We start from the raw sequence: 17,897 nt of genomic DNA on the forward strand, positions 1-17,897 counted from the left end.
GATGGTGTAGAGCCTGGTAGGGAGTGAGGGGGGGGGGCGGGCTGGATGCAGAGCCTGGTATATTTTATTAAATAGTACACAATTTGGTTCAGAATGTTGTTGAGGTTTTTTTCTTGTTTTCCTCTTCTAAACCTAGGTGTGTCTTATAGTGTGAAAAATACGGTAATTTTCCCGTCCCATCCCCATGAGTTCTTTTCCTTCCCCATCTCCATTCCTGCTAGCTCTGTCTTCATCTGTACAGGCCTCAAATACTTTAAAATCATAAGTGTTTGAGGCTTGTGCTGTTAAGGCAGAGCTTACAGGAATGGGACAGAGACAGTGACAAAACTCACGGGGACGGGATGGGGAAATTGAGTTCCAACGGAGAGAAATTTGTCCTCCATGTCATTCTCTACTCAGGAGTCTTAATGCTTTGATCAATATAGTATATGTTGACTATTCTATCTTATAAATTATAATGATTGAGTCATTCACCGAATATATCAATCAGAATGATCATTAAAAAATTTGTCCACAATGTGAAGATTAACCCAGGTTCCATGGACAAATTGAGAAACACTGGATTAACAGAAGGAAGATTACCAAAGGTAAGAACCTAAACTTCCATTGATTTCTGTAGTTCATTAGATTCTTGTGGTGTACATAAATTAGAATGCTGCAGCTTTTTATCAGTAAGATTTAAGTGGTTTAAGAAGAATTTGCATGTTGTATAGCTTGATGGAAAACTATTGCAGGCTTATGTATTCAGTACTCTATTTTTTATATATGAATGTTTGTTCTTAGAACCCATGGATTTATGTATTGACCTAATTTGATGTTGGTGTGAATGTAAATATAAGGATGTTTTGTTGTTTTTTTTGTTTTTTTATTTTTTTTTCAGACGTCATCGTAGTAGAAGCCGTGACAGAAAGAGATCGCGATCCCGAAGCAGAGAGAGAAAACGCCGTGCAAGGTCTCGATCAAGGTCAAAATCTAGGCATAGGCATAAGACTAGGAGCAAGAGCAAGAGCAGAAGTAGAAGTCGGTAAGGATTAAAGCTGCTTTCTTGTGGGAGCTAAGTATTAAGATATAAATTGGGGGGGGGGGGGGTAACTGGGTGGATGTTTGCCTATTTAATGAAAAATTGTAGATTTTATTTAGTTAATTTCAATTCCTAACCTTTTGCATTGTTTTCACTCATTGATATTCATTATTTACTGTACCTTTCCTCTAAGTTGTACTTGTTCTTACTTGTATTCTCCTAATGTCTGTCCTTTTTGCTTTCAACAGGCCCTCTTGCTTCCCCAAAGGACCGCAGCCGCAAAGCGTCGGCGCCGATGACTCCGCCCACTTTTCATTACCGGTAGCGTCTACTGCAAATTTCCCTGCTTTGCGGCGCATGCCTTCGGCGCGCGCCAAAGGAGCGCATCTAATGAGCAGGTTCTGCTCCTTTATGCGCTCCTTCATGCAGCTCTTTCATATCCTATCCTCTCTACTCCACAATTTCACTTTCACCAAAACTTCGTCTATCTTTCTTTCTCTACATAGAACCCCCCGTTTTATAAATTATCTACTTATCTCCTTTTTTCTATTTCATTACTTCTTTCAATTCACTCCCTCCGTTCCCCTACTTTCCGGTCCAAGTACAATGTCTTCTATCCCCACCATTTGGGGCCGCCGACCTCCTAAGTCCACATTCCATAAAAACCAAACCATAATTCGCCCTAGACACTACATCTCCTTACCAATTCATCCTCTGTCTCAATCAACCTGACTCCCCTTCCAAATTCAATTTAGGTCTAATAAACGTACGTTCCATAAAAAATAAATATCATTTAATCCATGACATCATTACTCAACATAATCTCCAAATCTTATGTGTCACTGAAATCTGGTTAACTCAGGGAGAAGAAGCCTATATCACTCAAGCCTGTCCTCTCAACTACAAAGCAATTTTTCAACCCCGCCCAAACAAAAAAGGAGGCGGTTTAGCCGTTATATATCATTCCTCAATCCCTCTTCAATCAAATACCTCTAATTCATTCTCTTATGCTCCCATTGAAACTCTCCAATTCTCAATAAAACACTCCTCTTCTCTTAACTTTCTACTTATCTACCTATCCCCGCCAGTATCTAAAACCTCACTTTCTTCCCTTATTTCCACCATATCTGATTTTAATATCGCCTATCCTGACTCCATAATCCTCGGAGATTTCAATATTCACTTTAACTCTCCCAATCACTATAATACCTCCGAACTCCTAACCTTGCTCACTGATCTATCACTATCCCCCCTCATTCATATGCCTACACATTCCGCTGGAAATACTCTTGACATGATTCTATGTCCAACTGCTATCAACCATCTTTTTCATAATTTTGATTTTCTTTCTATACCATGGTCAGACCATACCTTGATTACTTGGCAACTAGATCTTCCAACACATTCTAATCATGTCCAACAAACAAATAATGTCCCTTTCACCCGTAACATCAATAATATAACGCTTTCAGCTCTCCAGTCTTCCTTTGACTTAAATCTTAAAGATTTCTCCTCCCTTTCCGTCACTGAACAATTTTCTCTTTGGGAAACATCCACAAAATCCCTATTAAACTCTCTGGCACCCAAATCTGAAAAAAAACCCAAAAAACCCATCTCTAATCAATCCTCAACCCTGGTACAACGAAAATCTGGTCCTTCTCCGCCGACAACTTCGGTCTGCTGAAAACAAATGGCGTAAAACACACCATAACAGCCATCTCCTCCTCTATAAAGAAAAAGCCTGTCTTTATAAAAAAACCATTCAACAGACTAAAAAAGATTATTATTCTAAACTTATCTCTTCCACTCGTAATTCTTCTACTCTCTTCAGTATCGCTCAGTCACTTTCAAAATATTCTAAAAAAAACAAACAAAACCTACCTGTCTCAACCTTACCATCTGCAGATGAATTATCTCAATTCTTCGACGCAAAAATCAAAACTATAAGATCACATCTCGGACCTTCATTACCTATCTTCTCTGCCCAACCTAATAACGAATCTACTCAACTACCTTTCAGCTCCTATACTAATTTCAAAATGCCTTCACTAGCTCATCTATTCCTTATCTTACAATCTTTAAACTCCTCCAATAACCTTTCAGAAAGCATTCCCCAATACTTCTTAAAAAATTTTTCTCCTTCTTCGGCCCATATATATGGGAAATGATTTCCAAATCTTTTTCTGAGAGCGTTGTCCCTGTCGCTTGGAAAACAGCTCTTGTTTTTCCAAAACTCAAACAATACAATACAGATTCCTCTTTAACCAACAACTACCGTCCTATTGCTAATTTACCTCTAATCTCTAAACTTACAGAAAAAATTATTCATTCTCAACTATCAGAATTTTTCGATCAAACTCACGCTTTACATCCATATCAAACCGGCTTTCGTGCTTCACATTCTACAGAATTATCATTACTCGGCCTTATTACAACTATACAATATTATCATGACCACCTAAAATCCGTTTTACTAATTTCTCTCGACCTATCTGCAGCCTTTGATACCATAGGCCACTCTCTTCTACTATCCAGATTAAAAGACTGCGGTATTACAGGTCACGCTCTTACCTGGTTTATATCTTACTTTCATGAACGCAGTTCTAAAATTCACGTAAAAAACGAAACTTCCTTAACCATATCACAAACTTTTGGAGTACCTCAAGGTTCTGTTCTATCTCCGTTATTATTTAATATCTTCCTATCTCCTCTTCTCACTCTAGCCCAATCAATAGGATTTACAATTTTCGCCTATGCAGACGATATACAACTTCTCCATCCAATCAATACTACAAACATCTCAGACGTAAAAGAAATAAACAATAAATTGGATATTATAAGCGACTGACTCTTCTTAAATAAACTTTCACTCAATATCGATAAATCCTGTGGACTCCTTCTTCCTATCAAAACATCCGAATCACTATTAGGAACAATTTCTATTAAATCTCTACCACTACAAATGGAAACTAAAATTAAACTACTTGGCGTTATCTTCGATAGAGAGCTTACTTTCCATGACCACATAAGTTCAGTCGTAAAAATTTGTTTCTTTAAACTACGCATTATTCGTTCACTCAGCTCTATTCTGGATACCGACTCAATCAATATTCTGATTCACTCCTTAGTTATCTCCCATTTAGACTACTTCAACTCTCTCTTTAATGGACTACCCCAAAAAGAACTACGACGATTACAACTTATACAAAACACGGCAATAAAACTTATCCACAAAAAAGGTAAATTCGAGAACGTCACTCCTCTTCTCAAAGAGGCTCATTGGCTCCCTATCACCCACCGCATCATCTACAAAATTATCCTACTCTCCTTTAAAATCAAACTCTCTCACCTGCCTTCATTCCTCGATAAACTTTTAATACCACAGTGTTCCCCCTGCACTCTAAGATCAACGGACCAAAAACTTATTTTCATCCCATCCCTAAAAGAATCCTATTATACTCGGAAAACCAACTTTGCAATAACTGCACCCACATTATGGAACTCTCTTCCACAATATCTCCGTGACGAACAACAATTACCCAAATTTAAGACTAGCCTTAAAACTTTCTTATTTCAAGATGCCTTCGATAGGTCCTAATATTAATTTTCTTTTTTTTTTTTTTTTTTTTTTTAAATATTTTTTTCTTCTTGAACAAATATTTACCTCAACAATGCGTCCCTACCCTTCTCGTCCTATCCCTACCCCTCTTTCTCATTTCATCTAAATTATGTAACTTTTCCCTCCCTCCCCTTCTTATCCTCACTTTCTAGTTTGTCAGTCTGTCATTTATGTTCACTTCATACATTTCTATGCACTTACTATCATTTCTTTCTATTTTTAAATTTTATTTTTAACCGGTCAGACATTTGTTTTATGATCGGGATATTAAAAACTAATAAACTTGGAAACTTAGATAACCCATTGTGGTGTTTTTATTTGCATTTATTTACTACCTTTTTGAATAGCTGTCCTTGGTTACTGGACCTCTGCCACACACTGTAGTCTCTCTGTCTCTGTCTCTCTCTTTCTCTCTCAACACATTTTTAATGACTTATCTTCTACCAACCTCGCTACACTCATGTTACCCCTCTTCTTAAATCACTTTATCCCAGGACAAGCAGGCAGCCTATTCTCACATATGGGTGACGTCATCCACAGAGGCCGGATGCGGACAGCCTCGCAAGCAGCCTTGCTTGTAGAAACGTAGAAGTTTTGAGTTGGCCGCATGCGCGAGTGCCTTCCCGCCCAGCGCAGTGCAAGTCTCCTTAGTTCTTAGCTTTCCGTGGAGCCAAGAAGTCCGTCTTTGACTCTCTGCGTTTAACTTTGTTACTTTGTGCTTTCTCTCACCGCGGTTTGTGTTTATTTTCTTCGTGAATTGCTGTTGTTTTCTTTCCTTCCAGTTTAAAAAAAAAAAGAAGACTTTATTTTTTTCTCAGTTCGACTGGCGGGTCAGGCCGCTCAGCCGCAACCTGCGGGCTTTGACTTAGCTGCGGCTATCTTTCCTCCTATGTCCCGGCCAGCAACGGGCTTCAAGAAGTGTAGCCAGTGCCAGCGTGCGATTTCCCTTACTGACCCACACCGTTGGAGCCTCAAGTACCTTGGGCCGGACCATCAACCGAAGTCGTGCGAGCACTCTGCTACTCTTCAACCTCGAGCCCTTAAACGTTGTCTGATTTTAGTGGAGAAGCTTTTTGGGATGGACTCTTCAGTCACACCCTCGACTTCGAAAGTAGCCTCGGTTCCATCTTCTACCGAGGGTCCTCCGGCTTCCACGACTCCAACCTCGAGCCTCATCAGACCTTCCTCGTTTGGGACGTCTGTTACCTCGAGTAAACCTGCTGTATTTTCCCCTGAATCCTCAGGTCAGATAGCTCAGCAGAAAGTTACGGCAGTGGTCCTCAAGCTTTCCAAGATTACTAAGTCGAAGCACATTTCCACTGCCACTTTAGAGCCTATAGCCTTAGCAAGTGGTCCGGTTTCAGACAAGGATCCATCTTTGCCAGTTTCTTTCCAGACCATGTTAGAGCATTAATTTGTTTAGTTCCTAACCAAAATGGGACCAAAGCTGTCTTCTCTAATCCAGCCTGGGCAATCTGCAGACTCCTGCGAGGTCGAGCCTCTTCCTATGCCTCGAGCTGAACCTTCACACTCTATGCAGGGAGCAGAGTCTTTGCGAGTGTCTGGTCTAGCATCTATGCACTCTTAAGCAAGGAGTAGATTCTTTGCGAGTGCCTTGACAGGAATCCTCACACTCCATACAAGGAGCAGAGTCTTTGAGAGTGCTTTGAGATTCTTCCATCAAGCCTCCTGAGCTTCGATCTACAGCTTCTAGCCCTATCCATTCCCTGGTAGCAATGCCTGCTTCTATCTCTGGGGCGAAGTCTTCTCGACCCTCGAGACCTGCTTCTAAGCACCACTCTCGTCGTCGATCAAGGTCTTCATCAAGGCATACCTCCAGACATAGCTCTTCTTCCAAAGAGCGTCCTTCTTCATCTAAGCCTCGATCCACACCTTCCAGCTCTTCCAGACCACCGACTCCTCGATCGAGGTCTCCACTTCCAGACCTCGAGGACTCAGCTGCTTCTATTGCCTTGTCCAAGTCTCCATATTCTTTTGATGATTATTTCCCTGGTGAGGCTTCACCTCCGACCCAGGCCGCCTCGAGGTCATCAAGTCCCTCTCGAGGCAAGGCCTTGGCGGATCAACTGTCTTTCTCTTCATTTCTTTGCCAGATGGCTGATGACCTGGAACTTCAATTAGATGCTGGTTCTAAATACTCTAAGGAGTATGTCGAGGTCATACATCTTCCTCAACCTCCTGCAGAGTCACTTAAGCTTCCTCTTCACAAGCTTTTGTCTCAGACTTTCACACGCTGCCTGGAGACTCCTTATACCATTCCTGCTGTTCCAGGCAAATTGGACTCCAGGTATAGAACTCTACATTGCAAAGGATTTGAGAATTCACAGTTGTCTCCCTGCTAGTGGAGTCCTCCTTAAAAAGATCCCATCCTTCCAGAGTTTATGCTACCGCTCTTCTTGGAAGGGAAGGGAAAACTATGGACAAGTTTGGACGTCGCCTTTACCTAAATGCTATGATGTCCTCCAAAGTCCTTAATTATAATTTTAAGGGGGAGGATGGAGTTGGGGAGTAATTTTACAAGATATGTTATAATATGGTACATAACATGTGTATATTCTATTTTAGTTGAAAATGTGATGATGGGTGGGGTTATTACACTATTAGATTTTATGTGTTAGATATTATAGTGCTATATTGGAATTACTTGTATGATGTATTTTTGTGCACATGTTGTTTTGATTTGAAAATGAATAAAGAATTAAAAAAAAAATAATAATAATTTGTTACTTATCTCTAGTTCCTCATTGATCTTTCAAATTTCTCAACTATTTGGATACACAAAAGTACTTCGAATTCCAAGAAGTCATCGCTACTCTGTCACAACTCAGATTACATCTTCTCCAGTCTTCTTATGATGCCTTTAAATTGTCAGCCAGATCCACTGCTTTTTCTGTAGCAATGTGCTGCCTGGCCTGGCTTTGCACCATTGACATGGACCTTAATCTTCAGGACCGCTTGGCTAACATTCCTTGTGCAGGCAATGACCTCTTTGATGAATCTATCGAGGCAGCCACAAAGAAATTGAAAATGAAAAGTCCTTTGCTTCTATTGTCAGACCAAAGCCTAAACCAGCTCCTGTAAAGTCTTCACGCCCTCCTCTAATTTTCCAGAGGCATTATGCACCAAGGGCAGCTCCCTACAACGGAGAGCCTCCCTAGAAACAGAAGCAACAAAAACCTCAACCTTCTGCTGCACCTAAGGCTGCACAGCCTTTTTGACTGTTTAAAACAGAGCAAACCTCCATCGTTCTGTCTCCGTCCTCTCTACCCCCATAGGAGGTCACCTCCATCTTTTTTATCACCGATGGGAGACCATTACATCCGACCTCTGGGTGCTGTCAATCATACACTCTTCATGTCACTCAGATGCCACCAGAGCTTCCTCCAAGAGAATATCCTTCCAGTCCATCCCAGACCGCCCTTCTTCTTCAGGAAGCTCAAGTTCTGCTTCGTCTCCGTGTCATCGAGCCAGTTCCTTTGGAACAGCAGAACAGGGGTTTTTACTCCCGTTACTTCCTAGTTCCGAAGAAGACAGGCGATCTGCGACCCATTCTGGATCTCAGGGCTGTCAACAAATTTTTTAGTCAAAGAAAAATTTTGCATGTTATCCCTGGCATCCCTATACCCCCTTCTAGATCAGAACGATTGGTTATGTTCTCTGGATCTCAAGGAGGCGTATACCCATATTCCCATTCATCCAGCCTCCCGTCAGTATCTCAGATTTCAGGTGGGGAATCTGCATTACCAATACAGAGTGCTAACCTTTGGCCTGGCTTCATATCCTAGAGTGTTCACCAAGTGCCTGGTGGTAGCAGCAGCTCTCGGGAACCATGGTCTTCAGGTGTTTCCCTACCTAGACGACTGGCTCATCAAGGATTCCACATCTCAAGGGGTTATTGTAGCGACCCAATGGACTACGTGGTTCCTACAAAGCTTGGGTTTCAAAATCAACTTTCCCAAATCCCAGCTTCAGCCCTCTCAGAATCTACAGTTCATCGGAGCTGTTTTGGACACTATCCAACTCAGAGCATTCCTTCCGCAATAACGTCTGCAGGCTCTTCTTCAACTCTGTCATGCAGTGTCTTCCCGCTCTTCAATCTCAGCGAGACACATGATGGTACTCCTAGGTCAAATGGCCTCCACAGTACACGTGACTCCTTTTGCCAGACTTCACCTCAGAATTCTTCAGTGGACCCTGGCATCTCAGTAGACGCAGGCTTGTGATCCACTCTCTCAACACATTACAGTCACTCCTTCATTGAGACAGTCTCTCCGCTGGTGGATGCTCTCTTCCAATCTCTCCAGAGGCTTGCTGTTTCAAGCGCCTCCTCATCAGAAGGTCCTCACGACAGATTCCTCGACCTATGCTTGGGGGGCTCATCTAGAATGGTCTCCGTACTCGAGGCCACTGGACCAGTACAGATCGTCAGTGTTACATCAATCTGTTGGAACTCAGAGCGATCTTCAATGCTCTCAAAGCTTTTCAGCATCTTCACGACCAGGTAGTCCTCATTCAGACAGACAACCATGTACTATGTCAACAAACAGAGGGGGGCAGGCTCTCCCTCTCTTTGTCAGGAAGCTTTGAAGGTTTGGGACTGAGCAATCCGCCATGACACCTTCCTCAATGCTGTTTTCATCCAAGGAGCGAAAAAATGTTTGGCGGACAACTTGAGTCATCTACTGCAACCTCACGAATGGACACTCAATTCCTCGCCACTTCATCACATTTTTTCGCAGTGGGGAATGCCTCAGATAGATCTCTTTGCAGCTCCCCACAACCACAAACTCCTTCAATTCTGTTTCAGGATCTTTTCTCCTCATCGCCTTGAGGCAGATGCTTTTCTACTGGAATGGACGAATCTTTTTCAATATACTTTCCCTCTCATTCTCAAGACTCTTGTCAAGTTGAAGAACGATCATGCTACCATGATTCTGATAGCTCCTCAGTGGCTGAGACAACCTTGGTACTCCCTTCTACTTCAACTCGGCAGCTGGGAGCCTTACCTTCTACCAGTCTTTCCGTCTCTGCTTACAGAGTCAAGGATCTCTACTTCATCCCAACCTACAGTCTCTAAACCTGACAGCTTGGTACCTCTCAACATAACTCCTCTTCAGTTTTCTTAACCTGTAAGAGACATTTTAGAGGCTTCTAGAAATCCTGCCACTAGAAAATGCTACCACCAAAAATGGACTAGATTTTCTACGTGGTGCATCTTTCATGATAAGGAGCCTCAAGATTCCTCCTTATCTTCTGTTCTACATTATCTTTTGCACTTATCCACCTCTGGCCTCAAGTCTACATCGATTCGAATCCATATCGCTGCAAATGCAGCTTTCCATCAGCCTATTGAAGGGAAACCCCTCTCTGCTTATCCGGTGGTTTCCAGATTCATGAAAGGACTTTTCAATGTCAAATCGCCTCCAGTGGTTTGGGATCTCAATGTTGTTCTTGCTCGATTGATGAAGCCTCCATTTGAACCAATGTCTACGGCTCATCTAAAGTATCTCACTTGGAAAGTGGTGTTTCTCGTTGCCCTCACTTCTGCTCGAAGGGTCAGTGAGCTGCAAGCTTTAGTTGCTGATCCACCTTTCACTGTGTTCCATCATGACAAGGTGGTCCTTTGTACTCATCCTAAATTCCTACCTAAAACCCCCTGTCATGAATCTGGAAATCAGAGGATAAGCAGTAAGAGGTTGACCCTCGACTGACAAATGAAAAAATGCAATAGCACTTAAAAGAAGTCAGAGATAGACTCGAGACTAAAATCAAATAAAAGAAGGATATAATCCATGAGCAATTCCATTCATGTTGGAATGTGGAACATGAAGATAAAGAAGACATCAAGAAGAAAAACCTAGACCACTTGTGATGGAAACATTGTTGAGTGGCTGTTTTCCTGGAGACATCCAGAAGATAAAAAACAGGCTGAGAAAGACGCAGCCCAAGAAAAAACAACTGAGAAGGCAAATCATTGCAGATTGGAATGAATCAGAGACTTCCGAGTCAAAGTCAACTGAGTAGGAAATATCAGAAGAGGGAAGGTGTCCCTGAAACTGAATTGAAGAAGAAGGGAGAACCCATGTTGCCCTGGACCACCATGAAGTAAAGAGAAAATGGTGGCTGCTCCTCTCTTGAGCTTAAATAAAATGCTCAACAGGAGAAGTGGAGGGAATGTATACAGAAAACATGCCCATCCAATCCAGAAGAAAAACATCTGCTGCCAGACGGAGAAGGGAGTAAAGTTTGAAGCAAAACTGGGGCAACTGGTGATTGTGAGGAATCGCAAACAAGTCCACTTGTGTGGTGCCCCATTGATGGACTGGAGAGATGTAGAGTTGAGAATCCATTCGTTGAAGAATTCTGCTGAGGTTGTCTGCTAGGGAATTCTACTCCCCATGAAAGTAGACAGGCAGCAAGAGCAGATTGCAAGTTGTCGCCCAAGTCCAGATATGCTGGGCCTCCTTGCTTGTTGATGTAGTATATTGCTACTTGAATGACAGTGCCAAGGAGAAGGACTTGAGGGCAGAGTAGATGATGAAAAAAACCTTGAGGGCATAAAACATCACTCTGAGTTCTAGGAACTTGATGTGAAATGTTCCGTTTCCTGGCGGTCCAAAGACCCTGAGTCTGCAGATCATGTATATGGGCCCCCATGCGTAAAAATATGCGTCAGTTGTGATGAGCATATAATGAGGGGACAAATAAAAAAGAAGACTTCTGTTTAGAGTAGAGGAGATCATATCAGTGAGAGACGATCCGTCGCTTGAGACCACTGGGAAGCAATAATCCACTGAGGAGTGCAAAAATGTAGTCCTACCCGTGGTAGAACATGACCAGTTGAAACCCTGTGGCTCAGAAAAAATCATCATGTGTCTGGCAAAGATGGTTTGAAAAGGAAGCAACTGCTGACACAGACGGATGAGAGTCTTAACACGAACTGGAGGAAGAAACGCTTTCATGAGAGTAGTGTCTAGGATTGCCCCAATGAATTATAGACATGATTATGGGGAATGTAATTTCAAATGCTAGAACCAGAAGAATAGAGATGGTCTGAGAGGTTGCTCAGACCACTTCCTGAGAAGAAAAGCCTTGATGAACCAGACGTTCAGAAAAAGAAAAAAAACGGAAGGCCATGTAATCAGGTAGAGGCGGCCATCACAATCAGACACGTTGTGAAGACTCTGGGAGAAGATGCCAGACTGAAAAGAAGGACTCTGTACTGGTAATGGCAATGACTGAGTTGAACTCAAAGGTATATTCTGAAAACCGTAGGAATTGGAAAATGTGGAGGCTTCCTTAAGATACAGGAAGCATAGCTAGTAGGTCTGAATGAGGAGAAATGAGTGAAATACCTCCCAACCAGAAAAATGATGAGAGCTCTGAGATCCAGAAAAATTCTCAGTCCTCCAGTGTATTTGGGAATCAAGTAGAAATGGGATTAGAATCCCTGACTCCATGAATCGAAGAGGACCCTTCGATGGCAATCAGCAAAAGAAAAAAGGGAGGACTGTGCAGGATCCAAAACAGACTCTCTTAGAAAAAAGGTCTGAGAGCAGGATGAAAACATTGAGTATAGAAACCTGCCCTATAAAGAAAACCCAGAGAGTTAAGGTGATGAACCCTCAGCAATGCATGAGGAACTTGAAGACAGCCTCCGAATGTAGTACTTGAGTATGCTCTAAATATAGGGAAAAAAGTAACCGCAAATCTTCATTGAGAAGAAGATCGAGATGAAGGTGAAGACAGCTATTTGGTCTTGACCAGACAGTCTCATTTGGTCTAGTAAAACAGACAACTGATGAGTAGGCATGTCCCAGCGGGACAATGGAAGCACCAAAAAGGTGTTCCTCCAAACAAGGCGTATATACTAGCCTGTCCTGTTGGGCAATGTTGAGGTCAGACATGAAAAACACAGCACTGTATGTGGAAGCAGAGAAAAGTGGAACGTGACCTGTAAAAAAAATTTATGCCAAATAAAATGGTTACTGAACCAGTGAGGCAGCATAGGAATCTGAGAAGTCAATTAGCCAATCGATCCCTAGCCTAGCCCACTCTGCCCAGAGAGACAGAGGCCTACACACTAGCCTGTAGAGTTGACTCCCACCAGTAGGGATTTAATGAAACAGCCTCAGTGTTTCTAAAGGTATATCAAAAAATATCCCATAAAATATCAAGAAAGGGAATCAAAAAATCCTTGAGTAGTTAACTATAGGTCAAGGAAAATAAAATTCCTTAGCAAAGGAACGACTTTGCAAAGTTAACTTCCAAGGGAATGGCACAAAGTGCAGATATTTCCCTAAGGATCGTGAAAAAATAAAATGTTAACCCTACTAAAGTGGAAAGAGAAGCATGTAGTGAAAAACATACCGCTTCAGAGATATGGGGTCTTGCTTAAAAAAAAAACAAACCCTCCTCTCAGAGATTCAATCCCAAACTATACAGAATCGATAGCAGGAACTCGGTGTCTAAGGCTGAAGACAGTTTAATGACTGCATGGCCTTCCCATACCGAATCGACACCGACACCGTTAAAGAAGACCAGCATTGCTTTAAACGCAGAAGCCTCCTGTGAAAGTGCTACCGGTATCAAGAACTGAAATCGGATTGGCACCAGAAGTCGACATAAGCATCGGCAGTAACAACTGAAAATACAGTTGAACATGACGGTGTCAACATGAAGGAAATCTGCTAAAGAAGAAAACACCGGTACCGCTGGCTGTATCGCCAGTACCATCGGTATGCAGAAAAAATTTCAGCAGGAAAGAAAAAAACACCAGTATCATCGGTGTCGCTCCACGCTTCCAAGATGAGTAAGCCAATATCGAGGCACTCATCGATATCGAAGCGGAGAAAGAAAGAAAAAACACTGGTACCCTTGGCCTATGAACCGGTACCATCAGTGCCAGAGATGGGGCTGATCGAGGTCGGCATGACTTGACTCACTGCTACAATGACCAAGGTCAGCAGAATTAGACTCACTGCTACAATGACCTGAAGCCCAAAAAAGAAAGTTGTGAGCCAACTTGCCTAGAGAAGATCGGGCCCGTCAATGTCGGTGCAGGCTGTAAGAGCAGTGCCAGAAGTAGGCTGGGCACTGGATTCCTGACGTCGCCGACGGAAAATATATGGAAGGTCTAGTAGCCAAACTCCTCACTGACTATCTAGAACAGTGGTTCCCAACCCTGTCCTGGAGGACCACCAAGCCAATCGGGTTTTCAGGCTAGCCCTAATGAATATGCATGAGAGAGATTTGCATATAATGGAAGTGGCAGGTATGCAAATCTGCTCCATGCATATTCATTAGGGCTATCCTAAAAACCCAATTGGCCTGGTGGTCCTCCAGGACAGGGTTGGGAACCACTGATCTAGAAGATCACAACATACTCCACCATAAACAATCTGGCTTCAGAACCAATTATAGCACTGAAACGTTACTAGGATCCCTCCTGGACACAGCTAGACAACACCTCAGTACAGGAAAAAAAAATACTCCTCATAGATAGAAACAAAGAATATGACTGCAGAAAAGGGCCATCGGCCCAAAAAGTCTGCCCACTCTAAGAACCCTCCCCCCTAAGCACTTCCTCGAAGTGAACCCACATGCTAATCCCATTTTTTTCTTAAAATCAAGCACGTTGCTGGCCTCAATTACCTGAAGTGGAAGATTATTCCAACGATCAACCACCCTTTCGGTGAAGAAATACTTCCTAGTGTCACCATGAAATCTCCCATCCTTGATTTTTAACGGATGCCTTCTTGTTACTGTAGGTCCTATAAGGAAAAAGATGTCTTCTTCCACCTCAATACGACCAGTAACATATTTGAACGTCTCTATTATGTCTCCCCTCTCTCTGCGTTCCTCGAGAGAGTATAGCTGCAACTTACCTAGACGTTCTTCATATGGGAGATCCTTGAGACCTGAGACCATCCTAGTGGCCATTCGCTGAACTAACTCCATTCTCAACACATCCTTTCGATAATGTGGCCTCCAAAATTGAACACAATATTGCAGATGAGGTCTCACCATGGACCTGTACAATGGCATTATAACTTCGGACTTCCGGCTGACAGAATCTACGGATGCAACCCAGCATTTGTCTAGCCTTGGATGATGCTTTCTCTACTTGATTGGCAGTGTTCATATCTTTGCTGATGATTACTCCTAGGTCCTGTTCTGCAACAGTTCTTGCTAAGGTCTCACCATTCAGGGTATAAGTCTAGATCTAACCGCAGCATCTGACCTGGTAGACCATAACATTCTTCTACAAATTCTGGATACAATTGGTATCACAGACAAAGTACACGCATGGTTCCAAGGATTCTTAAAGACAGAGTAAAATCAAGCAATGAAAAGTCAGAACCCTGGTCTAACCCCTGTGGAGTACCTCAGGGATCCCCTTTATCCCCCACACTCTTCAACCTCTTCATCGCATCCCTCGGCACCTGTCTAGATAAATCAAACATAATCTCCTCCAGCTATGAGATGACATCACCATTCTTCTCCCTTTTGACCAACCAAAACCCTCCATGACAGACACTATACACAAAACATTAGAAACAATAACAACCTGGATGAAAGACCACAAACTGAAACTACTCAGACAAAACAATATTCATTCTCCTAGAAAATGATAAGACCCCCATCCATAACAAACCTAGTAATCAACTCAACCACATTCCCCATGCAACCCACCCTAAAACTACTAGGAATAACAATTGACAGGTGCTGTACCATGCAACCACAAATCAATAAAATAATACACAAATCCTTTGCAATAATGAGAAACTTAAGACAAGTGCGAAAATTCTTCGATAAAACACAAATCCGGATCCTAGTCCAGGCCCTAATGCTGGGTCTCCTTGACACTTGTTCCCAACCCTATCCTGGACGACCACCAGGCCAGTCGGGTTTTTGGGATAGCCCTAATGAATGTACATGAGAGAGATTTGCATATAATGGAGGAGACAGGCATGCAAATATGTCTTATGCATATTCATTAGGGATATCTTGAAAACCCAACTGGTTGGGGGTCCCCTAGGATAGGGTTGAGAACCACTGTCCTAGACTACTGCAATATTCTCTATCTCCCCTGCCCCGCATCTAGCTCCAAACAGTCCAGAACACAGTCCCGAGACTCATTTACTCACTGAGGAAACATGACCGCATCACCGAGGCGTTCCTCCGCTCACACTGGCTACCAATTCAAGCAAGAATACAATTCAAGTTCTACTGTCTTCTATTTAAAACCATGAACGGCATCAGCCCAACATACCTAAACAACCGCCTAATCCGAACTACCTCAACCAAACAGAGGAGAACCCACGCTCCATTCACATACCTCCCAATCAGAGAAGTCAAACGGAAAAATCTGTACAGTGGCCTCCTGGCCATACAAGCAGCGAGATTAGACCACCAACTCTCTACTTTGCTGATAACGACCCCAAACTACAGAACATTTAGAAAAGAAATAAAAACCATACTATTTAAAAAAAACCCTGATACCCAACAATCGAAGCCAACCTAAAGCATCTCTACTCTCTAAAACAATCTAACACCACAAGAACCACCTCAACTCTACGAACCAATCTATCTATTCTATATTTCCTCTGGAAATGGCCAGATAGATCCTTTATGTAATCCACCTTGAACCGCAAGATAACAGCGGAATAGAAATCACTAATGTAATGTAATGTAAAACTGCTTTTAAAGAATGAAAATGCGCTGGTGAGGAGTAAAGCAGGGGAAGAAGGAAATGGCAAGGCCAAGGATCCGACATTGCTAGAACCACAGAAGGATGTCTGTGAAGACAATTTCTCCAGCAAAGCAACTGTGCTAATGGAAATGGAACAGGAAAAACCTGAATGGAAAAACAGCCATAAGGTGGGAAGAAAACAGTATGGCGACCCATAAGGCCCCACCAAGCCTAACCGACAATGGTAAAAGAAAAAAAATAAAGAAACTAAAAATGTTTAGTTTTTATAAACTAAAAATGAAAGAAAAGAAAACTGATTAAAAAGTCAGAAAACCGCAAGAGTGGGAGGGCAGCAAAAAGAAAATTTTTCAACAGCCACTGAAACGCGACTTCTTAGCTCCGCAGAAACTAAGAAACTGAAGGATTGCGCATTCTCATCAGGCGGGAAGGCACTTGCGCATGCGCGGTTCGGGCTATCGCAAACTTTCTGAATTCTTAAAGTGGCGATGCACTTTTAAAGTGGTTCGCACCGAGCTCCATCAGTGACGTCACCCATCAGTGAGAATATGCTGCCTGCTTGTCCTGGGATAATATAATTATGCCAATAATTAAAAACATCAAAGAATCCATTTTATTACCATCTAACCATAGACCTATTGCATCCATTCCCTTTTTTGTAAAAATCATGGAGGGTCTTGTTCAAATCCAGCTCACAAAATATCTTGAGCAACATTCCCTACTGCACGATTCTCAATCAGGTTTCAGAACCTATTTTAGTACAGAGACAGTGTTGGCTACATTATTAGACCATTTAAATAGCCTACTGAGCAGGGGTAATAGTGTCCTGGTGCTTCAATTCGACCTAAGTAGTGCCTTTGATTTGGTAGATCATACCAAATTATTGGCTTGTTTGGATGCTTTTGGCCTACAGGGTAATGTTTTCCTATTGTTTAAAGGGTTTTTGGAATCCAGACAATATCAGGTTAAGTTTAATAATCAGTATTCCTTTAACTGGAAAATTCTGAGTGGTGTACCCCAGAGTTCCCCACTTTCACCCACATTATTTAATTTAAGTACATTTATTAAATTTGCGGATGACACCAAACTATGTCGCAAGGTCAATAACATGGAGGACTGCGAAGATCTCCAAAAAGATCTGACATCACTGGAAAAATGGGCTAAAAAGTGGCAAATGAGTTTCAACATAGGGAAATGCAAGGTCATGCATATAGGGAAAAAAACCCCGATGTTCACTTACAAAATGTGGGGATCAGCGCTAGGGGTGAGCGACCTTGAAAGAGACCTGGGAGTGATGGTAGACACAACATTGAAGGTGTCGGCACAGTGTGCCACGGCCTCAAGGAAAGCAAACAGAATGTTGGGTATCATTAAGAAGGGTATCACGACCAGGACAAAGGAAGTCATCCTGCCACTGTATCGTGCTATGGTGCGCCTGCACCTGGAGTACTGTGTTCAGTTCTGGTCGCCTTTCCTCAAGAAGGACATGGAGGTACTTGAGAGGGTCCAGAGAAGAGCAACTA

General features: G+C 42.5%; 1 protein-coding gene across 3 annotated transcripts in view; it reads left to right on the forward strand.

The window, feature by feature from the left end:
- The window catches only part of RSRC2 (arginine and serine rich coiled-coil 2), a 185,227-nt gene that overhangs the window by 58,168 nt on the left and 109,162 nt on the right, over positions 1 to 17,897 (forward strand). For all 3 annotated transcript variants that reach the window (XR_004540325.1, XM_033954530.1, XM_033954528.1), the window contains exon 5: positions 881 to 1,024. Coding sequence is in view for 2 of the 3 variants with exons in the window: in XM_033954530.1 (XP_033810421.1) it covers positions 881 to 1,024 (144 nt within the window). In the remaining variant the exon portion in view is untranslated. The remainder of the gene's footprint in view (positions 1 to 880; positions 1,025 to 17,897) is intronic.

This window comes from Geotrypetes seraphini, chromosome 8 (assembly GCF_902459505.1).
Source record: "Geotrypetes seraphini chromosome 8, aGeoSer1.1, whole genome shotgun sequence".
Taxonomy (NCBI): Eukaryota; Metazoa; Chordata; class Amphibia; order Gymnophiona; family Dermophiidae; genus Geotrypetes; species Geotrypetes seraphini.